Source organism: Emys orbicularis, chromosome 13 (genome assembly GCF_028017835.1).
Source record: "Emys orbicularis isolate rEmyOrb1 chromosome 13, rEmyOrb1.hap1, whole genome shotgun sequence".
Lineage (NCBI taxonomy): Eukaryota > Metazoa > Chordata > Testudines > Emydidae > Emys > Emys orbicularis.
In genome coordinates, this window is record NC_088695.1 from 49,109,768 (window position 1) to 49,137,763 (window position 27,996).

General features: G+C 47.4%; 1 protein-coding gene across 1 annotated transcript; it reads right to left on the reverse strand.

Moving 5' to 3' along the window:
• Positions 1-21: 21 nt before the first annotated feature.
• On the reverse strand, positions 22-27,996 carry CCDC40 (coiled-coil domain 40 molecular ruler complex subunit). Its single transcript, XM_065416122.1, has 21 exons — positions 27,941-27,996; positions 23,288-23,357; positions 21,638-21,766; positions 19,187-19,543; positions 18,542-18,713; positions 17,747-17,934; positions 17,113-17,196; positions 16,807-17,026; positions 15,322-15,479; positions 13,495-13,617; positions 11,883-12,004; positions 9,400-9,643; positions 9,078-9,260; positions 7,227-7,472; positions 6,250-6,463; positions 3,973-4,142; positions 3,526-3,617; positions 2,613-2,733; positions 1,738-1,926; positions 801-959; positions 22-270 (listed from the first exon to the last, which is right to left on the reverse strand). The coding sequence occupies exons 1-21, from the start codon at positions 27,994-27,996 to the stop codon at positions 22-24; spliced, it is 3,546 nt and encodes a 1,181-aa protein (XP_065272194.1).

A 27,996-nucleotide genomic window follows, 5' to 3' on the forward strand; every position in this document is an offset into this window, starting at 1 on the left:
GATCTGGCTCTGTGCTTCTGCCTATTCTGCGTCCTGTGACCCAAGCCTGGAGTCCAGGGCTTGGCTGAACCAGCACAGCACCCTCTGGTACTGAGGATACTCCTGCTGAATCTGATGGATGATGACATTAATGGTGTGCAGCCGGTCCTGCTGTTTCCGCTGCTCCTTCTGCAGGGCTTGCTGGGTGCGGCAGAGTGGGGTATACTTCCCGTCCTTCACTGCCTGCAGATGCTTCTGACGAGTCTGATAGGCCACAATTTCTGAAAGGTTCTTAGAAGAGCAACAATGAAAACTGCATTGAGGACACCTGACTGCATAAAAGGGAGCGAGGAGAGTAAGGAGGACTTAATGAAATGGGGGGAGGAAAAGTGACTATCACATCTTGAAATGGGGGATTATTAAGAGGGACAGCTCAGTGAAGTCCTGTTGTAACTACTCATGTGGGCATCCCCCAGGTTGAGTGTTATGTATAAATGATCACAACATAGCTTAGTGAACCTCCAAATCAGACACATGCCTAGAAGGGAAATCTTGCAAAGACAGAGCAATTCTGTGAATTTTAAAAGACAAGGGAGGTCAGTCGGGTCACACCATCCCCAGAGAAAGTTCTGTCTCCCACACAGATGAGCTTTGCTCTTATTGTTGAGACTTCCAGTTCTAGAGCGGAACATGAACATGATGCTGCTCAGATATCCAGCCTGAGCTGGGTACATGTGGTTTGGGATGAGGTAGAAAGGCCGTGTGGGCTGGCAGCACAGGAAAATAACACATGCAGTGCCTATGTATTAAAGACACCTTACCCAACGTTTCTTGTCCTGAAGCCGCTCTATGTCTGCATCAAGGACATCAGTCTCAGCCTGCAAACTGGAGACCTGCTGCTGCTTTTCCAGAAGGCTGATGCTGAGAGATTTCTGGGTGTTCTCCAGCTCTGTGATGGTTCTGTTGCAGTCTTGAGCATTCTAATGAAAGGAAGGGAAGGAAACTTGAGATTCTGCCTCTGCATGCCAACTGCATTGCCAAATTATCACCTGAGAACTTCTCCCTTTCTTGGACATTTAAAGGCTGTACTTCCTTTAGTAAGTATACTTTGTGGCCTGAAGGCTCAGACACTCACACTGCTAGATGCCCATTAGGCACACTGGGCATTCTAATGTTGTGCCAGGAAAGGTGACAGTCCACTGGTGTTTCACTGCATTACCATGCAGTGAGTGTGTCTCCATGCCTGGGGGCACATTACTGCACTTTTCTTTACACTACCATGAAGAGAGGCAGATGGCACAGAATATGCACCAAGCACTTTTCTTCCCCAACCCCAAGCAATTAAAGGAAATAGATAACTGGGGAATGAGGAGCAGTGTTGAGGTGTTTGAATAAAAGTCCCATCAGGTTCTTCTAAGACAGAAGGTTAGTGGGTCTGGCACGTGATCCCCCTTCAGGCAATAGCAAAAAGCAGATGATCTTCAGAGCTACATGAGGAATACCATAGAATCCTGGAGACCAACATGAGTTTCACCATGGCCTATCCCCAGTGTCCTCTTCCCCACTGACATATGTCCACAGCACTTTCCTTGCCATCTGGGAGAAAGGTTGGCTCAGTGAACATTGCATGACATCCTCCTTGCATAGTCTGATAGTAGGTCATAAAGCAAAATTGATGTCAAGCAGTATCTGACATGTTTCTAATAACAAAGCGAGTGCAGAAAAAATCAGTTCTTATGGCCCCCTCTACCTGCTCACCTTTTGGGTTTCCTTGATCTTCTTCCGCAGCTCCTGTGTCTTGTGGTGGAAGTCGCTCTTGGTGAAATGTTTCTTATCCATTTTGCTCTGGCCCTCCCCCCGAATCATGATGGTCTCTCTGCGGGAGACAGCGGCCTCCATATCTCGAATCATCTTCTCCTGTTGCTTTGTCAGCTGGCTGTAGCGGACCTGCCATGTGTGAGGAGAGAGAAACTCTGAAGATCCCCAGTGGTCACAAATTACATCTGATAGAAGACTTTCAGTGTGACAAATTCCAACTACCGAGACAGGACACATTTGACACACTGGCCTTGACAGCCCAAATCTTTCAACAAAATCATGCGCCAGGTTTGTACAGCATGGATCTGGGGGGCATCAGACTAATAACTGACTCCCTATCCGCTTGCCCAACACAACCTTCTAAAGATTTCAATGTAATAAATTCATCTAAATGCAATAATAAGGGAAGGAGGGTAGAAGTATCCTGTGGGTGGGAGAGGAGGTTGCTTTGGCAGAGAGAGAAACACTTCTCTGAATCAGAGCATTGGTGGATATAGTATTCCGTAAGTGCTGCTGGGCCACCATGTAGTAAGATAAACACTATCCCGTAACCCTTCCCAGTCAGGTCTACCTTTTGCTGAGCTCCCCCATTGCTAGGCTAACGCAAGGAACATGTAAAGAGGTGTAACAGCATGCTGAGCTAGTTCAATTGCTGGACAGGTCACAGGAAGACACCTATCCCTGACACTTCCAGGAACCTTGGAGATAATACTTCCCCAAGTTATCTCCTATCTACTGTTTGATGTTTCAGCATCTCCTGCAAAGCTGGTTAATCTCCTTGTGAATCTCCTCTTCCCCCTCCCACCTTGGCTCACCTGCATCCTATGGATCTCTGTTCTCATGGCTCGGATCTCGCCTTGCCCTGTCTCTGAGTCCACTGCAGCACGCATCTCCTTGGCCAGCTGGATCTTTTTCTCCCATAGCATGATCTGATGCCTTCAAGGAGAGAATGGGAGGGGATGCCTTTGTATGAAAAAGAAGGGGTCACCCTGCCGCTTGATTCCCTTGTATATGTGATGTCACACTATGGACCCCCATTCTGAGTCCAAAGCTCAACAGTCCAGCAGGAAACTAAGAGTTCACTGTACGGAACATGACCCATTGGTGCCCTCAATGTGAGAGTCCATCAGGGTTCTGCAGGTCAGAAGTGCCATGATAATGGTAGAAGTCGGGGCTGGGATTGCAGCATAGAGGATTAATGCCAACATTTGTTAATTCAGCAGCTTTGAAAAATCAGGCCCTTTATTTAGGGGCCTACTGTGAAGTCCCAAGTTTGAGAAGTTTGGATTATGTAGCTACCTTCCTCTGGACAGCCATTGGGCTTACATCACACCACTCCATACTGAGTTTTCCCCTCTCCCCCACTCACTCAACGCTGGCAGCCTTCTGCTGACTAGAGGCCAAGCACTGAGTGAGAGTGGAGACCACATTACTTCTCATTCAGCTACGGGAACAGGCTCCTGTGCAGCAGTGTGGGGAAGACGGAACAGCAGTTACTGTGACTGTACCTGGCCTGCAGAAAATAAATGATAGACCCTTAACCTTCTGGGTTACAAAAAGTTATAGGACTCATCCCACCTTCCCATCCAAGTTAAAGGGGAGCCAGGAAAGGAGCATGTCAATCTGACAGGACGCATTTTCCCCTACAGCATTAGGGCAGGAAGGATAATGCAGTTGCATGACAAGGGAGTTCAAACAGTGGCATAAAACAAGGTGTCTGGGTCTCACTCTGCTTCCACCAGGCTGTTTAGGAGTCTCTCTTTCTCCTCATGCAGTCGGTCCAGCTTCTCCTGCAGCTCAATCGACTCTCTCTCTGCCGCCTAGAGTTGGGAAGCAGAAATCAACATCACTGTGTCAGACTGAGAGGCGCTGGCAGGCTCACTGCTTGCCTCTTATCTTCCTGCCTCTTTTGGCTGACAACCCTCTCCACAACACAGGTAGAATTTCAAACCCTCCTGGGCTATGTAAAGGGAATCATTGTCTCTGCACAGGAACCTAATTGGGACAGCCTTTCTGTGCACAGCTGTACATTTCCATCTGGTTACATAGTTTGTGCCATAGGGGCAGCAGTTAGCAATCTCTGACTGTCTCCTGCAACACCGTGCCAGTGGGAGCTCAGCAAGATTGCTGTGTGTCAGGCTGTGTCTAGGAGACGAGGAGCAATGCCTTCCCTACCTTGAGCGAGCGGACAAACTCATTCTCTATGATGGTGTTGCCATGCTGCAGCTCCTCCGAGTTGTGGCTGTTCTTGTTGATTAACATGTTGAGTTTCATCAAGTCATTGGCCATGTTCCTCATGTGGCGTTCAATGTCTTTCTGCTCGTTCTTCTCCTGCTGGATTTCATCTTTCCAGGAAAGAGATGGAAAAGATTTTAAAAAGTGAAAGCAGAGAGTTCTCACCAGGGCACTGGGGGGTGGGGGAGTTCTGACAGTGTAGACAAAGCGGCACTTGTAGCTACCCACTCTGAAAGTCTCCATGGACTCTGACAAAGCCACAAGCCTTTCCATAAAGCCAAAGCCAAATCCATGTTTTGAAAATGGTTATGATGAAAGGATGCTAGAATTGCTATAATCTCAGGGTTGGGCACGTACCAGCCATCTGTTAGACAAAAGGTAACTAACATGCTGAAGGTCTAACTGATCACCATATGTGGAGTCAGGAAGGAATTTCCCCCCAGGTCAGATTGGCAGTGACCTTGCAGGTTTTTCGCCTTCCTCTGCGGTGTTTGGATGTGGGTCACTTGCTAGGATTATCTAGCTATATCTTGTGACACCTGACTCCCCAATATTCACCACTGTCATGTAATCAGGATATGTTTTGTACAAATTATGTCTTGTGAGGTATCATTCTAAAAGTCTTCATCTGCTAGATAGTAACATCTCGTTGGATTGTATGTGCTATTGTCGTGTGTGAAGTTGTGAAGTTTGGCTATGTATGTGTTACTGAAACATATTGCGAGGTTGAGCACCCACAAACAGCCTTTCAGGTACAACAGTGAAAAGGCCAAACAACGTTACTGGCTCATTGAGGAAATGCACACGAGCACAGGGATTACCCCAGGAACTGTGTGCGACAGAAACCTCTCAGAGATAGCTCTACACAAGGGGAACTGTTTGACCCAGGTCACAGCAAAAGAGCTTTCCAGCAAGTGGGAAGAAGATGTAAAAGGGGGACAATGACATCATGAGGGGACCTCATTCTCCCTGCAACACCACACCTGGAAACACCTGAGGGGCCAGGACTCAACTGTGGGAAATGATGGTCCCAGGCTAGAAGGATCTTTAGCCTGTGTATGAAAACCTGGAAAAGCCAAGGCAACTTGTGCCTTAAGAATCTGCCAGCCTGTTTATCACTCAGGGTGAGAATTTGCTAATTTATATCATATCTATCTAGTGTGTTAAGCTCAGTTTGCGGTTTTTGTTTATTTACTAAGGTAATCTGCTTGGCTCTGTTTGCTATCACTTATAATCACTTAAAATCCATCTTTTGAAATTAATAAACTTGTTTTTGTTTTCTCTAAAACCAGTTTTGTGGAATTCATAACTGGGGAGGCAAGAAACTGTGCAGATCTTCCTCCACATTGAGGGAGGGGGCGAATTTCATGAGCTGGCGCTGTACCGTTTTCTGTGCAGCGCAAGACAATACAATTTGGGGTTTGCACCCCGGGTGGGGGGTGCACTTGAGGGCTGAGCACTTCCCTAGCTGACTGTTCCCAGGCAGAGCTGATTTCAGTGTCTGTGTCTTTCGGCAGGTGGGGGTGTCCCTACCTGTGTGTGCTGGAGGAGGCTTGAGGGCCTGACTCAGCAGGACAGTGTAAGGGAGCCCAGGCTGGTGGACCAGGCAGGCTCAGTGGTACCCCAGGACATCGGGTGGCACCCCGGAGTGGGGGGGTAACCCGTCACATATCTCACTCCTTTGACGTTGTTGGGGCCTAGGGCACTGGTGCACCTCGGTCCCTCCTGTGCTCTGCCTGTGGCACATAATAGTCTAGTCTCCTGGAAGCCGTAATACTTTGGTCTAATTCGGTTGCTGGGTCTAGTGTGCAGGTGCTGGGTGTTGCTGCTGGCCTGTGATACACCAGAAGTCAGACTAGATGATCTGGTAGTCCCTTCTGGCCTTAACCTTTATGACTCTATTTCCTAAGAACAGTAACATATCAAGATGGTCACTTGGGGTGCGATCCTGCAACCCTTCCTCTTACCTAAGTAAAGGCTGCAAGATCCAGCCCTTAGCGGGGATACCAGACTGCTCAAGTGGCAGAAGGTGCCTGGCTTGTAGCCCCAGATACACTGTATTGCTCATATGTGGCACTATGCTTGCAGATACTGGAAATGTTCTTTGTTGAGGGGTTCTAATATTACAAGTTATTGAACCTTCTCTCCCTTTGTTCTCTGGCAGTGCGTGCCCGCTCGCTGATTAACACCGCCAGGAGGATTGAGGGAAACACTTACTTTCAGTGCGCACTTTCTTTTGTTGCATGATGGTGATCTGTTTCTTCAACATATCCAGGGAGGCCAGCTGCTCTTCCCGCTCCTGGGTCAGTTTGACCAGCTCTTTCTGCAGCCTGAGCCAGTACTTCTGCAGTGTCATCACCTCTGAGTTGTATTCATCTATTTGCTTGGTCAGCGTGTTGATCTCAACTTCCAAGGGTCCCAGTTCTTGGCCCTATAAAGGAAAGAAGTTTAGTATTAGTCAGACAGAGAGGCTACTTACTGTGGCATCCCTAGTCCTTCTGGAGCTCAGCACAGGGATGCCTGAAAGGCTTATTTTGCATGATGGTATCCAAATGCTTTTCCAGCTCATGGCTGCATCAGCAGTGCTGCTATCTGAGTTCTGGGATCATGTGAACAGCTTTGGGGGTTGCTTCTGGTTGTACAGAATTCGTTTCTGTCATGCATAAGCAGAGAGAACTGTGTATGGCTTTCCTATCTTTACCTTCCTCCACCCCCTTTCTTGTGTTTAGATTGTAAGGGCACACCCTGAATGGAAGTCCCTAAATGCACCAAGAAAAATCCTCATCCCGTAGATTTGCTCTTAATCAATTGTTGGATTATTTCTTAAAATGACACATTGTGAAGCTGGGATTTAATTTTTGCATTAAAACTAATCATGAGTCTAAACTGGGGACTTGCTCACATCAGCAGCAGAATTCAGCAGCCAGAACTGGGGTTATCCCCATTTACATTTAGTCTGGCCTCCCAGGAGAGGTACTGGCCAGGGCTGCTGCTTTGATAGTTTTTTAGGGATACAGATAGTAATACAAAAATCAGCACAACAGGCATTCTGAGTGCATTGTACAGGATAGACACATCCTCTCATTACTCACCCATGTCTATTACCTCTACTACGCAGTTACCTTTATGAACCAAATTTGTAATCTCATCAAAGAATGAAATCAGGTTTGGGGGATTAAGCATAAGGGACATACCCCCAACTGGGAAATCATCATCTCCATTTTCTTGTTGAACAGGTTGACGACCCCCTGCTTGCGCTCGATCAGGAGATTGCGCTTGGCGATCTCATTCTCACTGCGGCTGATCAGGTCATTGATATTTTTCATTTCCTTGTCCAGCTCAGAGAATGTCTTTTGGAGCATAGAGAGCCTGCAGTTGGTGTGAGTTGTGTCCAGAATGACCTGGGCTGTGTCATTGTCAACTTTGGAAAAATGTAGCTCCTAATAACAGCAACAACAACAAAAGCATTGTCATTCAGCAGGAATCCACGTCTTAGTATTGTAAACAGGTCTGCAATCCTGTCAACGAAATATGGCTAAGAGAGGAGCACGTCTAGTACGTAAAGAATGGAACTCAGAGTCAGGAGACCTGGAGTCTATTTTCAGCTCTGTCAAATGTGCTATGGGGCTTTGGGCTAGTTACTTAACCTCTCTGCGCCTCTCTTCCCCCATCAGTACAATGAGGATAATGATATTTACCTACTTCCTAGGGATGATGGGAGGAGTAATCCTGAAGTCCTTTGAGGGAAGATGCTAGAGAAGGCAAAGTTTATCATCATCATCCCTAAAGTTATTTTCCCAACCTATATGCCTCAGTTACATCTGGCCAGACAGACACAGAGATGCAAATAACTACAGAAGATCCACTTGCCCCGCATCTATCTTGGAGTTGCCTGCATGTTTCACAATCAAAGGCAGCATTAAAGCTTGCCAGGAGCCCAAGGATTGCACCTGATTTATAGAAAATGGAGTAGAGTGAAGTCGCCTTCATGCTGAACAGAGAAACAGGGCCCATAGAAATACAAGTCTGAGCACTCGCTGCTACATTCTTGATGTGACCACTAGGTCACTCAACTCAGGATGGCACACTTCTTGCTGGAACTTGTAGTCTCTGTGAGCTGCACCTCTGTATGCTGATGAGGGCAGCCAGATCGTAAAATTTCATGCTCTGTGCTTTGGCCGCCTCTGGTTCACTTCATTTAGAGAGTGGGTCTGCTGTATTTCTTTCCACATGTAAGAGCATGCAGCCCTGAGTCTAAACATGCCCAGGATGCATCACTCTATGCCATTCTCTAAGCCGAACATGAAGCCAGTACCTGCTGTACAAGATGGCAGTAATATTTCTTTGGCTAAATTATATTCGGAAATCCTGCAATATGATCCTCAAAAGGCAGCTGGGGAGGGAAGAGCTCTTAGGCACATCTGCACCTGGAGGGGAATTCAGAGAAGCTGCATTTTGCTTTGCAGGCCCTTCTACTTTTATGCTTAATAGGAATGTCCCCTGCCCTTTCCACAAGACCTGAAAACTTGATGAACAGTAACAGAGATCTCTCATATTTCTATAGTACTTCTCATCCTGAAGAGTCCTAAAGTATTTTACAAACTCAGCCTACAGTTTACAAGGGAGTCACTTCACCCGCCGCTGAAATACAGCCACTTGTAGGGTGAAACAGCAATTTAACTGCACATGGCAACATAATGCAACAGCTTAGGATTGTAAGTAAAGAAGAATCCCAGCCATTTGAAACTGTACGAGAAATTTAATAAGGCAAAGGGAAGGACCCAAGATAGAATTTGGCTAGAATGCTACATAGTCAAGGACAAAGCCCTGTCCTCCTGGCAGTAACTGGAGCACTAGGAACACAGAGAATGTGATGGAGCGTGCTTTAGATGGGGTCCTTTTTTTTTTTTTGGCAGGGGAGGCTATCTATTGGCGGCAATGGCCTTTGGGCCATACTTGTAGTATCCTGGAGGGAATAAACACAGAATGTGTCTCTCTCTCCTACAGGTCAGCTACCATCAGTCACACAGAAGCAGATGCCATACCAGATCCAGCTTTCTCTTATGAAGTTTAGCAGCCAGTTGGGAAAAATATTTTGCTGCTTTGCTGGACATCATCTGATCCTGCAGCTTTGCCATGATCTGATTCTCCAACTCCTGTCTGGCTTCAGTCTCTTTCTCTATTTCCTTACTGATGGCCTGCAGCTCATTCATCCGAGCAGCTCGGTCCTGAGAGGAAAAACACGGAAACAGGGCTGTTCAAAAGTGCAGGCTGTTGGGATTTGGGGAAAGTGGATGGAAATCTACAGGTGACAAAATATCAATGTCTGATTAAAAAAGCCTCTTCTCCGCGGGTATCTGGTCTCACCGAGTTGGCCCTGTTGAGGGCTTGCTCTGTCTCATGTAGCGTGCGGGTGTATGTGCTGTATTCAACTTTCAGGGCATCCTGTTTGGCCGTGCACTGGGCAATCAGCTTCTTGCTCATGTTGCCATCATTCTCCGAGCGGTTCAAGATGCTGGCAAGCAGCTCGTTCCTCTCTTCCTCCTTCGTGACTGACTTCTTGTAGACTTGGATCTCTGTCTCTAAGGACTTGAGCTGGTGCTTGGACTGCCTGCAAGGCCAAGGAGAAGACAAGAGAGTGTCATGGGGATTGATTTATGCACTGGATAGTCAACTCCAAACTCCTGCTTTCAAACAGGCTGCTGCAGAAATGAGTAAGTGAAGAGCAAGAAAATCAGACAAGTTTATTCAGCACTGGGGCTGACTGTGTTCATTAAAATCACCCTACTGGAAATAAAACCAATGCACCTAATTTTTTGGATAATTCTGAATAGCTCCTTGTGCTCTAGATCTCCCAGTCCTGTTACACTGCAGTTCAGGGGATGAGACCTCAGGGCTTGATCTCAGCCCAAAACACCCAGGGCCAGTTCAGATGGGAACACAGAACTACTGGGGCACCAGCTCTAGGAGTGAGAGGATAGAAGCTCCCTGCATGGCTCTTTAGCACCATGCTCCAATTGGCCCAGAAGGGACACTGATGTGAGGAACTGCCTTCAGTCCTGCCTGACCAAAAGGATAGGCATAACATAGGTTCTGTTGGGGAAGGGGTCCTTTCGGGCCCTCAGGTACCCATTTGTATTGGAACAGGTATGCTCTTTTTCATGATATTTTCCCCCCTCTTTCCACCAGGCCCATGCTGTGATGACCCAACTGTTACTGGTGGCATCATGTCATTTCCTTGCCAATAAGCTACATTCCAGAGGATGTCCTTATGGGAAGGGTGAAGGAGACCCACAGCCTGGATACACTGGGAGTGGATGGGTCACCATGCTGGGAAGTTACACTAAGGAGAGAGAAAACAAAGAAGATGCCAGTATATGGAGAGAAGCAGGCAGCTCTCTCACTTATGGGGAGCTGGAGGAGGTGGGAATCACAGATTTCAGCAGCTGAGAAGCGAGCGTTTTTCTTCTCTGCTTAGAGTGGAGTGAACTGCTTCAGCAAAGCTGTATTCTCACATTTAGTACATTTTATGAAATACTTTACCACATACTCTGTGAAAAATATATTCTGTTTCTGGGTGGGTTCTATCCAGCTGATGGTGCCTGGAAGTAATTAACTTGGTGACAGTATTTCTCTCTTGTCTGCCCTGATGTTCTCTTGAATTCCTCACTAACTTCCCCCTCCACAGTCATATGGATGCAAGTCATGCATCTCTGCAGTTAAAACAAACTGCTTGCAACCCCAATAGTAGCCCACAGGCTTGTGATAAATAAAATAATGTTTCACAAAGTTCCTCTCTACCTTCGCCGAGCTGCTGAGCATTTAGCTGCTGGATGAACAGCTGGGTTACAGCTGGCTGACCTTTCAATCTTAATAGGATCCAAATACTCAGCAACAAATTCCATTTTATTTCCACTTCCATTCCATGTTTTAATACCGCCCCCCTCACGATGGTATCTGAGTACCCTGAGTTGGGGATATAACGTATTCCACTTCAGAAGCCCTCTCCGTTTCCCAAGTTCAGCCGTCATTTCCTTCCACACAATGTCTTCCCACAGGCACATTTCATTACACAGGTACCAAGCTACTGAAACTTGCAGAATAACCAACATCATAGTCAAGATGGAGCCTTATAAGTGGCTGGCAGAGATGGGTGTTTGACAGTGGAAACATCCTTCTCCCAACCCTGATGTAGAGCTTAAGGGAAAGCGGACAGCGTCAGCATGTCTCCCTTGCTGCAGTGTGAATGTGACAACACAGAGCTCTTGGCAGATGGACGGAGAAACCAAAAGTCAAAAGGAAATGTGTCTATAGAAAATGAATTTCTTTCAGTTCTTCTCCCTATTCTCCTCAGGAAATCAGAGTAGAAAAGTATTTTGCTGATTCATGCTCCATTGGGCAAGTTTTAGGGCTAAAGAAAGAACGCACATTCCCTTCGGCACCAAAGGTCGGGATTTCCTGAGGAATGGGTTCTTGCCGAATGTCACCACATTGACTGCAAATGACCTAGGTAAATCTTTCCTGATGCCTCTTCTTTTGTCCTGGGAAGTCCTGCAAGGGATAGAGTGAAATGCAAACCAGAGAACTCTGCTTAATTATCTATTTCATACCTTTGAAGGAAAATCATGCTGTGAAGGGAGAAAACACTAACAAAAAATGATGCTCCTTACCGTAAATGACCCTTTGCCTTTCTAAGCTCTTCAGAGCAACAGATTTATTCTTCGTTTAGCGGACTCTGTACATACAACACTATATTAACAATAACCTTGACAGCACTCTTTTCTCTCTCAGAATAACTCCCATCCAAAGTGTAGCTACTCTTTTTGTTGGCCCACTTTCAGATGCTATACCTTAGTGCCTCCTGCATGCCAGAGTAGGCTTCATCTCGTCGCTTCATCCCAGTCAAACTGCTATCCCATTGATGCATCAGTTGCTTCTTCTCCATGTTAATAGTTTGTATCTCCATACAAGCCTGCAGAGAGACACCACTCTGAGATACTGAATCAACACTGGGCTGGGGTCTCACACCTGCATTCCATCCTCACTGCCCACTTCATTTCACAATACAGCTGGGAAGAAACAGCTCGAAATATTCATGCTTTGTCTTCTCTTGTTTTCCTATGTCCCCTGCTCTTTCTTTGGCTCTTTGTACCTTTACCCTTGTAGAGTAAGTGAATTAAACGCATTGGCTTACATCTTGTTTTCAGCAAAAAGAATGAGTACTTGTGGCACCTTAGAGACTAACTCCCAGTCTTTATTCAAGCCTAATTTAATGCTGTCCAGTCATTATACAAACTAAAAACTATTTCCCCATGCTAATCTTTCCCTTACTGTTACTCACACCTTCTTGTCAACTGTTGGAAATGGGCCATCCTGATTATCACTACAAAAGTTTTTTTTCTCCTGCTGATAATAGCCCACCTTAATTGATTAGTCTCATTAGAGTTGGTGTGGCAACACCCATTTTTTCATGTTCTCTGTATATATATATCTTCCTACTGTATTTTCCACTGCATGCATCTGTTGAAGTGGGTTTTAGCCCACGAAAGCTTATGCCCAAATAAATTTGTTAGTCTCTAAGGTGCCACAAGTACTCCTGTTCTTTTTGCTGATACAGACTAACACGGCTACCACTCTGAATCTTGTCTTCAGTTACTCTAACAACTTCACTGTAACCAAAAGTGCAATTTATATCATTATGTACATGAACGTATTTTTGCAACATTAAGGTCACAGACAAAAATTGCAGAAAGGAAAAGAAATGCAAAAGTCAAGGCCCCAACAGCAACATTAACTCAGCCTTGTCTCACATCCTGTGTGTCTTATGGGATACAATTTACAATGTACTGTAAATGGTAATGTATTACGCTACAGATTTAACATGAAAATCCAGACTAGAAAAGGTGTATTGTGCTAGCACAGTTGGGTCAGTGCATCTGTGCAGTGTATTGTGATGGACTGGTAGCACTATACAGCTATTATTTACATTGCGGTAACACTTAGGTGTAAAGCTAAATATAATTACTATGTAATACTTGGATATTGTGCTACTATGATGTACTGGAGAAAGATGTGTAATTAATATGTAGGAAAATGGATGTCAGAGATTGGACCTGGCATGGAGTTGCTCTGCTGAAGACTCATCCTATCAGTCACACCCGATGGGTCTGATTAGCTCCAATCCAGGAGCACAGAAGGGGTATGTGTCTCCCTCCAAGGTAAAGGAACTAAGGGGGTGAGACAGGAGGTCTTGCAGGGGGAAACCCTACAAATAGCCAACTCAGGATAAGTTTTATTTGTTGTTGTTCTTAAGACCATAGGAAACCCTTTATTCACACAAAGGGCAGGGGTGTGAGATTTTGGACTCAGGGTGTGTGTACTGTGTTAAGCGCAGGGTGGAGGACTCTGGCCCATCACAACATGTAATATTAACCACACATGAAAAATATTGTCATCTCCTACCTCATTCACTGCTTTTCGTGTTATTTTTGTGTCTTCAGCCTGGGCAATAAATTGAGCTTCATACAGACCAATCTGCTCCTGCAGTTCATTGAACTTCCTTGTTAAGCGGTCTACAAGCAGATCCTACAAAAATCAGACCACAACAGATCAGCACAAATACTGCAAACAATCCCAACCCTGACACCATGAATTCAGCAAGAATCACATGGGGGAAGCAGGGTCAAGTGAGGGTGTTGCATTAGATGTGGTGGCTCTCAGATCGTCACCATCCTCACTAGTGAGTGCAGTGCCATGTGACGACAGTCATCTCCATCTCTGCTGAGTGGTCAAGATTGCTCAGTCCATTGCACCACTCTGCAGAGGATTCATTAGTCCATTTATATTCGTCAGTCTCATATCAAGGAAGAGCGTCAGGTCCAAAATGTCACCTAACTTCTATCTATCTAGGTTATTACACTGTGCCCATCACCATGGCATCTGACTATCTTAAAAGGTAATAATTTAGAAGAAAACGCCCTCTAAATAGCTATCAAAAATCCACACTCCATTGCCACTGTTCACAGAATCCTACAATATTGATTCTGCTGCAAGAGGCAGTCATCTAACCAGCAGAGGGAGCATGAGTTAAAACGAATGGGCCAGCTATATTTTGTGTTGCAAAATCACTTTTCTAAACTCATCATTGTTCAGAATAATCCCCCCGGGGCTTGAAAATAAGGTGTCTCCTCACTAAACCTCACCTTCCTCCTTTGCATGCCTGGATACTGGGTTGTTACTATAGAGTTACTCAAAGAAGCTGTGCTGTGGTTTTTGATTTTTTTTGCTGTCAGGAAGGTTTCTGGGATTTTTTTTTTAATTTAGAGGGAAAAATAGGCGAACAGAATGTTGGGAATCATTAGGAAAGGGACAGAGAATAAGACAGAAAATATCATACTGCCTCTGTATAAATCCATGGTATGCCCACACCTTGAATACCGCGTGCAGATGTGGTCGCCCCATCTCAAAAAAGATATATTGGAATTGGAAAAGGTTCAGAAAAGGGCAACAAAAATGATTAGGGGTATGGAACAGCTGCCATATGAGGAGAGATTAAGAAGACTGGGACTTTTCAGCTTGGAAAAGGGACGACTAAGCGGGGGAATATGATAGAGGTCTATACAATTATGACTGGTGTGGAGAAAGTAAATAAGGAAGTGTTATTTACTCCTTCTCATAACACAAGAACTAGGGGTCACCACATTAAATTAATAGGCACCAGATTTAAAACAAACAAAAGAAAGCATTTTTTCACACAACACACAGTCAACCTGTGGAACTCCTTGCCAGAGGATGTTGTGAAGGCCAAGGCTATAACAAGGGTCAAAAAAGAACTAGATAAGTTCCTGGAGGATAGGTCCATCAATGGCTATTAGTCAGGATGGGCAGGGATGGTTTTCCTAGCCTCTGTTTGCCAGAAGCTGGGAATGGGCGACAGGAATGGATCACTTGATGATTACCTGTTCTGTTTATTCCCTCTGGGGCACCTGGTATTGGCCACTGTAGGAAGACAGGATACTGGGCTAGATGGACCTTTGGTCTGACCCAGTATGGCCGTTCTGATGTTCTTATGAATGATTTGATTTAGAAAATGCACATCTAAGGAACTACCTGGTATTTGCAAACAAATACAATCTAAGAATGGAAGACGGCAGACCACATTTTGTACCAATCTTCCTAGAATATGTTCTTTTAGCATTCTGTATGACAAGACAGCATTTCCCCAAGGGACTCTGAACTCCAATGACATAATTCACAGCCTCTTTGTCAGACTTGATATTTGCCCTATACCTGTTTTTTCTTCTCCACCTCAGCCTGGTTCCTGTCTGCCTCAGCCTTCTTCACTGCCCGTTTCATCACAGAGATGTCGTCACGCACATCCTGGTCCATGTTCTGCATATAGAACAGACGCAAGGCCAGGTTTTCCACCTCGGTCTGCATTACAGAAACTGGGGAGATAGGTGGAAAGGTCAGTTACAGAAGAGGATTTCTGCAGCGTGTACCATACCAGAGCTAAAAGAGAAAGAAATTAAGATGTAGACAGAGCAAAACCCCTAACCCCCCCCCCCCCCCAAGTCATATGACCCTCTCTGAGGTGGGCATGGACATCAGTTCCTAGAGCAGAATTCCTGGGGAGAAATTCCCCAAGAGACGTGGTAAGTGCCCTCAATTCCCAGTATATCCTGTATCTCCACAATACTGAAATAGCCCAGCTAAGGTCACTTCCTTGACTGTAAGGGGTTGCCATGCAGAAGATCGTCATCTGATGCACCAGGCTGTCTAATCAACTAAGGATCTGCAATCTTCACCAAAGCCGCAACAGTCCCAGGCAGAGGCCTCAGACAAGTATACATAGCCAAATGGTGGGAAATGAGCTGTGTTGAATATTGGAAAGCCATTGGAACAACTTACCAAACGTCCTGGTGAATTCTCCCTCACTGGCAATTTTAAAATCAAGAATGGATGTTTTTCTGGGAATGGGAATGATGGAACGGATCACTTGATTAAGCATGGATCACCTGATGATTACCTGTTCTGTTTGTTCCCTCTGGGGCACCTGGCATTGGCCACTGTCGGAAGAAGTGAGGTTCTTACCCACGAAAGCTTATGCTCCCAATACTTCTGTTAGTCTTAAAGGTGCCACAGGACCCTCTGTTGCTTTTTACAGATTCAGACTAACACGGCTACCCCTCTGATACTTGTCGGAAGACAGGATACTGGGCAAGTTGGACGTCTGGTCTGACCCAGTGTGGCCGTTCTTATGTTCTAAGAGATCTGCTCTAGGAATTCTTTTGGGGAAGTTCTCTGGCCTGTGCTATACAGATCAGGTTAGATGATCACAATGTGGCCTTAGAATCTATGAAAGCTTATTTGCCAGGAATGGCCTTTGTTCAAAGGAATCCCTTAAAGGGACAGAAAAGCATTTGTCTTATGACAAAGATGGGGGTTATACTGGTAGAAATTATGTCAAAACCAAGACAAGTATTAGGTACATCTATAGTGCTTTGAATATACATGGTGCTTTACAGATATAGAATAAAAAATGGTCCACACCCTAAAGAGCTTACAAACTAACCAATTCAATTGCCAAGCTATGCTACAGGAGGCCTAACTGGCGAGGCATACCAGGTATGCTTGGGTTGATCTTTTCAGTCAGCGAGCCATTCCTGAATGCTTGGGCTGATGTTCTTCAAACCATTGTTTGACTTACGCTCAACCTCATTTGTCCTTACGTGACTAGAATAAGGAAAGACTAAGCAAGAGCACCTTAGTCACCTTTCTTGCGTTCATCCTCAGTACTCTGACATGTTTTCTTGTACAAATTTCTGATGTCCTGCAGCTCCTCCTCTAGCTGCCGACGCACCATGGCTATCTGAGAATATCGGTCCTGGTTCTTCTCCAGTTCCATCTGCAGCCGGGCCAGCTGCTGCTGGACCCCATAAAGGACCATTCCCAGATCCTCCCTCTGCACCTTACCCTGCTTTGTGGCCACCGTCTGCAGACACAAGAGGAGATGGGTCAATTCACACCAACTTGGACAGGGCTGGAATGCTGTGGGAAATCCAAGGAAGACTACTATACCAGCTCCCGAAGCTCCATGGTCACTTTTTCCATCTGTTTACTAAGGTAATTCTTTAAGGCAGCTTGGAATCTTCTCATCAGGGGCTAGAGAGGGAAGGAAGATGATGATAGCATCCTTATAACACCTGCATGAATAAGTTATCAAGGTACATGTGTCAGGTATAACACTGCATTTTCACCTCTGGAGACTTGGGTTCCTGTCCTGAGCAGGCTGCAAGTGAAATGGGTTATGCAGATTCAGCCTTGAGCCTAGTGGACATTTATTAATATCATAAAACTACCACCTAGTTTGGCATCACTAGTCGTTTCTGTTTAGGTGAGGCCCAGAGTCTTTGGAGGTCAGAAGTGAAATGAATGGCAGAGCTGTGCGAGGGAAGCTTGCATAGCAATGGCCCACCAGCTATAGGTCCTTCATTTTCATGAGAACTGAAGTTCACCAGATTTTCCCATTGCTCTAACCGCAACTCTAATTTACTACAGAGGGAGCAGATACCATACAGGAGTCAGAACTTTTGTAAAAAGGATGTATGACATATTTAACCTAGAATGCAGCTAAACCATGGCCCAATTTGCCTCCCAGTTTTCATGGAACCCTCGATACCAGTGACGAGTCTTGAATTTGGACTTTTCTTACATGTTCCGGGTCCAAGACAATCAGCTGTGTTTCCTCCTCCGATTCCTCACTGCCCTCTATTTCAGCTTGCTCATCTGCATAATGTAGACTTTCATTCTCTTCCTCACTGCCAAGCCTGCTGAGGTGCTGGTTAAACTGCTGAAACGCAGAGTCTGAATACGGAGAGGAGATGGCTACCCCAATGTCACCTGTGCTCGGACGACAAAGAGCAGGCATCACAGAATGAGAATTCAGTGCATTTAAAGGTATTTTAAGATTAGCAGATGTCCTGATAGGGGGAAAAATACCTAACAGAGCCAGCTTTCTTTGGAGTTTTAGATTGCCTCACAATGTCACTAGCACACAGAAAATAAATCATAATAAAAATATACAGTAATTCTAACAGTGAGGAGGAAAGTTATTATGGAAAAGATTTAAGAACAGGCTTAGTAGTAGCATCATACAGAGGTTAAACATAAGGATTAAGGCTTGTCTACATGGAGACACGCAGAAAAATTAATCTGAATTAAAGGTGTGAATTTAAAGTGTGAATTAAAATAAACCAAATTAAGGCCACTTTAATTCTGAATAAGAGTGTCCATATGGGGGCTTAATGTTATTTAATTAATACACTTTAAATTCACATCTTTAGTTAATTCGGATTAATTTTTCTGAGTTCCCTGTGTAGACAAGCCTTTAGATTCGACAGTGTATGTCCAACTAGATTCACATTTATTGGGAGAGGAGAAAAAACTGGATACTGTATTTGAAAGCTGGCTGCCAGGATAGTACGATTAGTAAGACACTGACTGATACCTGACTCAGCATGAATCTCCGTGTGCACTGATAATGCAGACCTCTGGGTGCTAGCTCCTGAGGACGTGCGGGATCTGGTCCAGCTGTCTCTCACTGGCTGCTCCATGTCAGGCAGTTTGGGAGGAAGATTATCCACTTCCACTTGGTCTGAGGAAACCTCTTCAGCTTTTTCCTGGAACATAAAGGCCATCATATAAAATCTGGGCTGCGAAAGGATCTTCATTTTAACACAGTTTGCTACTAAAATTCTGCTTCTTTGTCATCACAAGAGAGGAACAATGTAGAAAAATAGTCAGCTATCAAAACAGTCTTGCTGCTTCCTGAGGAAGCTGGAAAGCAATTAAAAGGCTCTAAAGTTATCCCACTGATATGCCAGCAAGGCTGTATCACTCATGGTGATTGGCACTTTAGAAACGCATGCAATAATAAACTAACCCCTTGAATTTTGTCAAGAGGTTTTTATCCACCATGGCTGGTTACCAATTGTCTCCTTTCCAATTAGCCTCTCTCTTGCATGATTCATCCAGTGGTGTGTGTTTACAATACTAGAATTGGTTCAACAATTTGGGAATGTAATGTCACAAACACTGGATTGTAGGTCTTGTGAATGAGACGCTCCCTTAGTTTAAATTCATAACCAATCACCTCTCCAAAGATGACCTCAGAGACCACCTGCTCCGTGGCCCCCGCAACCTCCTTCTCTGTGGCCCCTGCGACCTCCTGCTCCATGGCCCCCGAGACCTCCTGCTCTGTGGCTCCTGAGACCTCCTGCTCCGTGGCCCCCGCAACCTCCTTCTCCGTGGCTCCCGAGACCTCCTGCTCCATGGCTCCTGAGACCTCCTTCTCCGTGGCCCCCGCGACCTCCTGCTCTGTGGCCCCCAAGATCTCCTGCTCCATGGCCCCTGAGACCTCTTGCTCTTTTGGAATGAGTCTCTCTCCTGGGTCCTCTGTAGGCACAGCCTCTCCCTCTTCCTTGTCATCACTGTTCTCTGGCTGCATTCCCTAGCACAGATCAAAACCAGAAAGTAGAACACAACAAAACAATATTATAATGGTCCATGTTCTTTACTAAGGACTATTACTACAGTGCTTTACAGCTGCTTTGCAGTGTCAGTGCACAGGAAATGAATCTAATCTGACCACATCTAGTATAACAGCAGCTCCTGCTAGGACTACAGTGGCTAAGGCCCTGTCAAAATTTCCATGAGAAACTTTTAATTTCCCATATTTGTAACTCAGAAGTGAAAAATCTCTCTTTAGATTTTACCGAAGAAGGTAGTTTTCAAAGTCACATTATACCCGACCGAATCGCTTTGTTTTCTTTCTGTCTGTCTCTTTTCAGACTGTTCCTTTTAACGAATGCTGTAAGTCACTAGGTTCTAAGATCGTTGCCCAGGCCTTTGTTATCGCAAAACGAGACTATTACAGTGTGCTATAGCTGAAGATCCACCTTAGAGCCATCCTAGACTGAAGCTGGTGCAGAACACAGTGGCTCGCTTACCAAGTGGGGCATCTTACTGGAAGCAAGTGTCACTGGTGCTCCAGGATTTGCACTGGCTGCCTGTTGATCTCCGGGTGGAATTTAAGGTGTGGATTATGACTTATAAAGCCCTAAATAGCTTGGGACCAGTCTGTCTGAGGGATCGCCTCTCTCCTTGGGCCAAACTTCCACAGCAGCTGTGATCAGCAGGGAGCCCAAGCTGGATCCCTCTGGTTATGAAGAGGTGGCAGCTGGCAGGGCATTTTCTTTGAGTGTTCAGGACTATGGAACTTGCTCCTAATTACTCTTACAAACAGATAACCTACTTAAACCGTTAGGGCCTGGTTTTCATAACTGCTTGGTGCCTGCAGCTTGCATTGACTTTCACTGGCATCAAAGAGGCTCAGTACTTCTGAAAATCAGGTCCTTGGAGTGGTTTTGAAAATAAGAGAAAACAAATAGGAGGATTCCTATGTGGACTGAGACAGCCCAGTAAAATGTCTAGTGTGAAATATCATTTAGCCCAGAAGATAAATATGAATAATCTGTACATTCTATCTCCCCCAATAAGTTAATATTTACATTTATTTTCTTGCAGTCAATTTATTATGTATGTTTGTAACATTGTAAGCCAGGGGTAGGCACTCCAGCTGATTTTCAGTGGCACTCACACTGTCCGGGTCCTGGCCACCGGTCTGGGGGGCTATGCATTTTAAATGAAGCTTCTTAAACATTTTAAAAACCTTATTTACTTTACATACAACAATAGTTTAGTTATATATTATAGACTCATAGAAAGAGACCTTCTAAAAACGTTAAAATGTATTACTGGCACGCGAAACCTTAAATTAGAGTGAATAAATGAAGACTCGGCACAGCACTTCTGAAAGGTTGCCGACCCTCTTGTAAGCTATATATATGCAATGAGCCTGTTGTACTTCAAATAATCAATGGCTCCTATTTTGAACGTGGATTGTGGATGTAAATTCTTTAATTACTGTATTACAGTAATGAGCACTCAGATTTCCATACCAAAATACAACTCTTAGGGCCAAGTCCTGCAAATTTCCAAGCAGCAAGATACTTGAGGTCATCACTTTAATAAGATTAGAGGCTGCTCAACACCTCACAGGATGAGGCCCTTACTAAATAAGAAAGCTCCATGCAGAGATTTATCTTTATTTACGATGAGAACTTTGAAAATGAAAAGGCAAAATCTATATTCAGTAGGAAACTCAACTTTCACCCAACAGACACAAACTTCTCTCCAACATCCACCGAGCAGACAGGATCAGAGCATGTGAACCAGTTTCCCCACTGATAAATTGGGGATAATGGTGTTTATCTTTCCTTTAAAAGTGCTCCAAGATCTACAGATGAAAAGTGCAGTGTCAGAGATGAGTAAGAGCTAAGTTTTACAAGACTCTCCTGGAAACTGGAATGTAGCCAAATTAAGCTTCCCGTGGCCCCCCTTTCATGTCCCCGATAAGATGGCAATAGTTTCTCAATTTTTTGCTACACTGGAATTGCTTCGTTAATGATTTGTGATGTCAAAGCATTGGATTGATTGTTCTGTAGATACCACGCTTTCCTAGGGAGAATTCATAAACATCCACCTCTACAATCGGAGGCTCTGGGGACTCAGGTGCGTTGTGCTCTGCTGGGTTGAGTTCCATTCCTGGCTCCTCTGCTGAAACACCATCTGCCTCTTCCTTTCTGGTATGGCTACTCTCTGGCTGCACCACCTAGCATACAGCAGAAAACAACATTGTAACAACTGACTGTCTCCAATCAAAGTTCCCTAGTATGTACTGTACTACTACTACACAGCACTTTACATCTAGTGTAAGGAAATGCTCTTAACATTGAAGCATCTGCTAGTGCTGCTGTCATTAGAGATGTAGTAGTAAACCCTTACATTCCTCCCAGACTCTACAGAGATTTTTAAGAAATGGCTTAGTTGTTTTAAAATGTAGCACAAAAACAAAATCCCTAACCCAAAAGCAACTTGAAATGATTATAAAAATTCAACATCAAAGTCCATAACTCAAAATCTGTGAAGTCTTATTCTGTGTTTTGTCTTGCTTAAGATTATGAATTGACTTGCTTGCAGATACGATATTTCCCAATAAATGTTAGAATTTTCTTTAGGAGGAGACCACTCTGAATATTAAATATATTATACCAATAGATCACCACAATTTCTCAGATGGAGGAAGTTTCTGTATTCACCATTTTTGAAAATTTAGAGGATATTTTTAGTGTGTTAACTATTTTAATGTTTTTCAGGCTCCAAAGTAAATGTGTTCCCACACATCTTTTGTACATCCTTGAAGAGCAACAAGAATGATTAAAGGTCTTGAGAACATGACCTATGAAGGAAGGCTGAAAGAATTGGGTTTGTTTAGTTTGGAAAAGAGAAGACTGAGAGGGGACATGATAGCAGTTTTCAAGTATCTAAAAGGGTGTCATAAGGAGGAGGGAGAAAACTTGTTCACCTTAGCCTCTGAGGATAGAACAAGAAGCAATGGGCTTAAACTGCAGCAAGGGAGGTCTAGGTTGGACATTAGGAAAAAGTTCCTAACTGTCAGGGTGGTTAAACACTGGAATAAATTGCCTAGGGAGGTTGTGGAATCTCCATCTCTGGAGATATTTAAGAGTAGGTTAGATAAATGTCTATCAGGGATGGTCGACAGTATTTGGTCCTGCCATGCGGGCAGGGGACTGGACTCGATGACCTCTCGAGGTCCCTTCCAGTCCTAGAATCTATGAATCTATGAATCCTTATTAGTAAAGTGATGGGTACAAAAAAATCCCCAAAGAAACATAAGGCTGGAAGGGACCTCGAGAGGTCATCTAGTCTAACCCTTGCCCTGTGGGAGGACCTAGACTATCCCTGACAGTTGTTTGTCTAACCTGTTCTTAAAATCCTCTAATGGGGATTCTCCCTCAGTAACGTATTCCGGTACTAAACTATCCTTATAGTTAGAAATTTTTCCAAAATCTGATCTGAATATTCTAGCTAATCCTTTTCAGGACAAAGGCACTCTGATCTCTAACATTTCTTGGGGAAATGTTTCTTTCCGTGGTTTGAATTTTTTGTTTTTTGAATGTTTTGTTTCAACATTTCTTGGGAAATCCAATATTTCAATATTAGTTGCATTTCTAGTGAACCCACCCACATAGTATCTGGGCACCATAATATGCGCTAATTCCGTGATTCTAATTCCAAAGGTGCATAAAGTCCTTCATATATGCAACTTTACCCCATTGCTTTCTGGATGCAGCTCCTCCTCCTCCTCCTCTTCTGAAATTTGTCCAACACCTGATTCAGGGCTTAATTAAATTGAACAAAATTATTGAACAATTTTAAGCAGAATAACAACGTACAAAAATGAAAAGCTTGGCTCTAGATCAAATACTGTACTAGCGCTGCCTCCTGGAGCATTAACAGGGATCAGAACCAAATGCAGGAGTTTGTAAACATGCGGAACCTAATGCCATCAGGAACACTTGCATAGTCTGTTTCAGTGTGAATGAAGACAGTTTATTACTTGGATTTGCTGTGTTTGCAACACAGTCACTGCAGCCTTGTGCAAGTGCCTGTGAACCAGAAACGGACATGGACTGAAAACAAATGGAATGCTGGTGCAGCTGGAGGAGACAGATTCTGGAAGAGAGCTAGGATTTGGGGGCTGGGGCTGGTCTGGAAAGGTAAGGTAAGGGATCCTCCTTCCTTGTCCCTTTCCCTCGCTGGCTCTTTTCCCCATCCTTGTTACTCTGAGCCCTCTACAGTTCCCACTAGCTCTATCCGCTCCTCTCCCCATCTCCATCCCAATTTCTCCCCTCCTCCCATCAGCACAGATCCAGATCCCACATCCTCCTCTGCGTCCTCCTCATCCCCTCTGGTGACATTAGCCCTAACAGTGGCTATCCCCCATCCCCTCTCTACCTCCCCCACTTGACCCTGCCACCATCTCCACCCCTCTTGTTCCATCATTCCTAACCTCATGCCCATCTCCTGTTCCTTCTCCCCAGCTCTTGCTGTCTCTGGAATGCCCATTCCATCCACAATCTCTTCCTCTCCCACTCCTTCCAGCTCCCAGCTCCCAGCGAGACATGGATCCCTTTGTTTGACTCTGCTTCTGCAGATGCCTTCTCTCACAGACGCCTCTCCTTCTCTCCTTCTCAGTGTTCTGGATCAGACCATGGTGGGGGTCTGGACTTCTCTTCTTCCACTCCTGTCACCTCCAACCTCACCCTGCTCCCCCTCCCCACTCTTTCTCCTCTTTTGAACAGGTGAGAATGGTGAGGGGCTGGAGGAAGGAAGGGGTTCAGGGTAAGGATGATGAGGGATGGGAGGAAGGAAGGGGTGAGGATGGTGAGGGGCTGGAGGAAGGAAGGGGGTTGGGGTGAGGATGATGAGGGATGGGAGGAAGGAAGGGATGAGGATGATGAGGGGCTGGAGGAAGGATGGGGGAGGATGATGAGGGCCTGGAGGGGGCTGGAGGAAGGAGGAGAATGAGGGGCTGGAGGGGGCAGGGAGGAAGGAGGGGTGAGGATGATGAGGGGCTGGAGGAAGGAAGGGGGTCGGGGTGAGGATGATGAGTGGAGGAAGGAAGGAGGGGTGAGGATGATGAGGGGCTGGAGGAAGGAATGGGGTTGGGGTGAGGATGATGAGGGGCTGGAGGAAGGAAGGGGGTCGGGGTGAGGATGATGAGGGGCTGGGGGGAGCAGGGAGGAAGGAGGGGTGAGGATGATGAGGGGCTGGAGGAAGGAAGGGGGTCGGGGTGAGGATGATGAGGGGCTGGGGGGAGCAGGGAGGAAGGAGGGGTGAGGATGATGAGGGGCTGGAGGAAGGAAGGGGGTCGGGGTGAGGATGATGAGGGGCTGGGGGGAGCAGGGAGGAAGGAGAGGTGAGGATGATGAGGGGCTGGAGGAAGGAAGGGGGTCGGGGTGAGGATGATGAGGGGCTGGGGGGAGCAGGGAGGAAGGAGGGGTGAGGATGATGAGGGGCTGGAGGAAGGAAGGGGGTCGGGGTGAGGATGATGAGGGGCTGGGGGGAGCAGGGAGGAAGGAGGGGTGAGGATGATGAGGGGCTGGAGGAAGGAAGGGGGTCGGGGTGAGGATGATGAGGGGCTGGGGGGAGCAGGGAGGAAGGAGGGGTGAGGATGATGAGGGGCTGGAGGAAGGAAGGGAGTCGGGGTGAGGATGATGAGGGGCTGGGGGGAGCAGGGAGGAAGGAGAGGTGAGGATGATGAGGGGCTGGAGGAAGGAAGGGGGTCGGGGTGAGGATGATGAGGGGCTGGGGGGAGCAGGGAGGAAGGAGAAGGGAGGATGATGAGGGGCTGGAGGAAGGAAGGGGGTCGGGGTGAGGATGATGAGGGGCTGGGGGGAGCAGGGAGGAAGGAGAGGGGAGGATGATGAGGGGCTGGAGGAAGGAAGGGGGTCGGGGTGAGGATGATGAGGGGCTGGGGGGAGCAGGGAGGAAGGAGAAGGGAGGATGATGAGGGGCTGGAGGAAGGAAGGGGGTCGGGGTGAGGATGATGAGGGGCTGGAGGAAGGAAGGGGGTCGGGGTGAGGATGATGAGGGGCTGGGGGGAGCAGGGAGGAAGGAGAGGGGAGGATGATGAGGGGCTGGAGGAAGGAATGGGGTCGGGGTGAGGATGATGAGGGGCTGGGGGGAGCAGGGAGGAAGGAGAGGGGAGGATGATGAGTGGAGGAAGGAAGGGGGTCGGGGTGAGGATGATGAGGGGCTGGGGGGAGCAGGGAGGAAGGAGAGGTGAGGATGATGAGGGGCTGGAGGAAGGAATGGGGTCGGGGTGAGGATGATGAGGGGCTGGGGGGAGCAGGGAGGAAGGAGAGGGGAGGATGATGAGTGGAGGAAGGAAGGGGGTCGGGGTGAGGATGATGAGGGGCTGGGGGGAGCAGGGAGGAAGGAGGGGTGAGGATGATGAGGGGCTGGAGGAAGGAATGGGGTCGGGGTGAGGATGATGAGGGGCTGGGGGGAGCAGGGAGGAAGGAGAGGGGAGGATGATGAGTGGAGGAAGGAATGGGGTCGGGGTGAGGATGATGAGGGGCTGGGTGGAGCAGGGAGGAAGGAGAGGGGAGGATGATGAGTGGAGGAAGGAAGGGGGTCGGGGTGAGGATGATGAGTGGCTGGGGGGAGCAGGGAGGAAGGAGAGGGGAGGATGATGAGTGGAGGAAGGAAGGGGGTCGGGGTGAGGATGATGAGTGGCTGGGGGGAGCAGGGAGGAAGGAGAGGGGAGGATGATGAGTGGAGGAAGGAAGGGGGTCGGGGTGAGGATGATGAGGGGCTGGGGGGAGCAGGGAGGAAGGAGAGGGGAGGATGATGAGTGGAGGAAGGAATGGGGTCGGGGTGAGGATGATGAGGGGCTGGGGGGAGCAGGGAGGAAGGAGAGGGGAGGATGATGAGTGGAGGAAGGAATGGGGTCGGGGTGAGGATGATGAGGGGCTGGGGGGAGCAGGGAGGAAGGAGAGGGGAGGATGATGAGTGGAGGAAGGAAGGGGGTCGGGGTGAGGATGATGAGGGGCTGGGGGGAGCAGGGAGGAAGGAGAGGGGAGGATGATGAGGGGCTGGAGGAAGGAATGGGGTCGGGGTGAGGATGATGAGGGGCTGGGGGGAGCAGGGAGGAAGGAGAGGGGAGGATGATGAGTGGAGGAAGGAAGGGGGTCGGGGTGAGGATGATGAGGGGCTGGGGGGAGCAGGGAGGAAGGAGGGGTGAGGATGATGAGGGGCTGGAGGAAGGAATGGGGTCGGGGTGAGGATGATGAGGGGCTGGGGGGAGCAGGGAGGAAGGAGAGGGGAGGATGATGAGTGGAGGAAGGAATGGGGTCGGGGTGAGGATGATGAGGGGCTGGGTGGAGCAGGGAGGAAGGAGAGGGGAGGATGATGAGTGGAGGAAGGAAGGGGGTCGGGGTGAGGATGATGAGTGGCTGGGGGGAGCAGGGAGGAAGGAGAGGGGAGGATGATGAGTGGAGGAAGGAAGGGGGTCGGGGTGAGGATGATGAGTGGCTGGGGGGAGCAGGGAGGAAGGAGAGGGGAGGATGATGAGTGGAGGAAGGAAGGGGGTCGGGGTGAGGATGATGAGGGGCTGGGGGGAGCAGGGAGGAAGGAGAGGGGAGGATGATGAGTGGAGGAAGGAATGGGGTCGGGGTGAGGATGATGAGGGGCTGGGGGGAGCAGGGAGGAAGGAGAGGGGAGGATGATGAGTGGAGGAAGGAATGGGGTCGGGGTGAGGATGATGAGGGGCTGGGGGGAGCAGGGAGGAAGGAGAGGGGAGGATGATGAGTGGAGGAAGGAAGGGGGTCGGGGTGAGGATGATGAGGGGCTGGGGGGAGCAGGGAGGAAGGAGAGGGGAGGATGATGAGTGGAGGAAGGAAGGGGGTCGGGGTGAGGATGATGAGGGGCTGGGGGGAGCAGGGAGGAAGGAGAGGTGAGGATGATGAGGGGCTGGAGGAAGGAATGGGGTCGGGGTGAGGATGATGAGTGGCTGGGGGGAGCAGGGAGGAAGGAGAGGTGAGGATGATGAGTGGAGGAAGGAATGGGGTCGGGGTGAGGATGATGAGGGGCTGGGGGGAGCAGGGAGGAAGGAGAGGTGAGGATGATGAGGGGCTGGAGGAAGGAAGGGGGTCGGGGTGAGGATGATGAGGGGCTGGGGGGAGCAGGGAGGAAGGAGAGGGGAGGATGATGAGTGGAGGAAGGAAGGGGGTCGGGGTGAGGATGATGAGTGGCTGGGGGGAGCAGGGAGGAAGGAGAGGTGAGGATGATGAGGGGCTGGAGGAAGGAATGGGGTCGGGGTGAGGATGATGAGGGGCTGGAGGAAGAGGATCGGAGGGGGGGGCTGGCACAGGTCCCCCCCGTGCGGGGACATTTGGGGCGCGTCCCTGTCGCTCACCCGCTGCCCGGCTCCACCGGCTCCATCTTCCCGTTGCCAGGCGACACCATCAACAT

What these genes read in the sequence shown, in the direction of transcription:
- CCDC40 (XM_065416122.1), bottom strand. Translation starts at nt 27,996, where the DNA reads ATGTTGATGGTGTCGCCTGGCAACGGGAAGATGGAGCCGGTGGAGCCG. An exon ending in AGTTTGTCCGCTCGCTCAAG is followed by an intron (nt 3,618 to 3,972) that starts GTAGGGAAGGCA and finishes TCCCAACTCTAG; the next exon opens with GCGGCAGAGAGAGAGTCGAT. An exon ending in AGATCAAGGAAACCCAAAAG is followed by an intron (nt 960 to 1,737) that starts GTGAGCAGGTAG and finishes TCCTTTCATTAG; the next exon opens with AATGCTCAAGACTGCAACAG.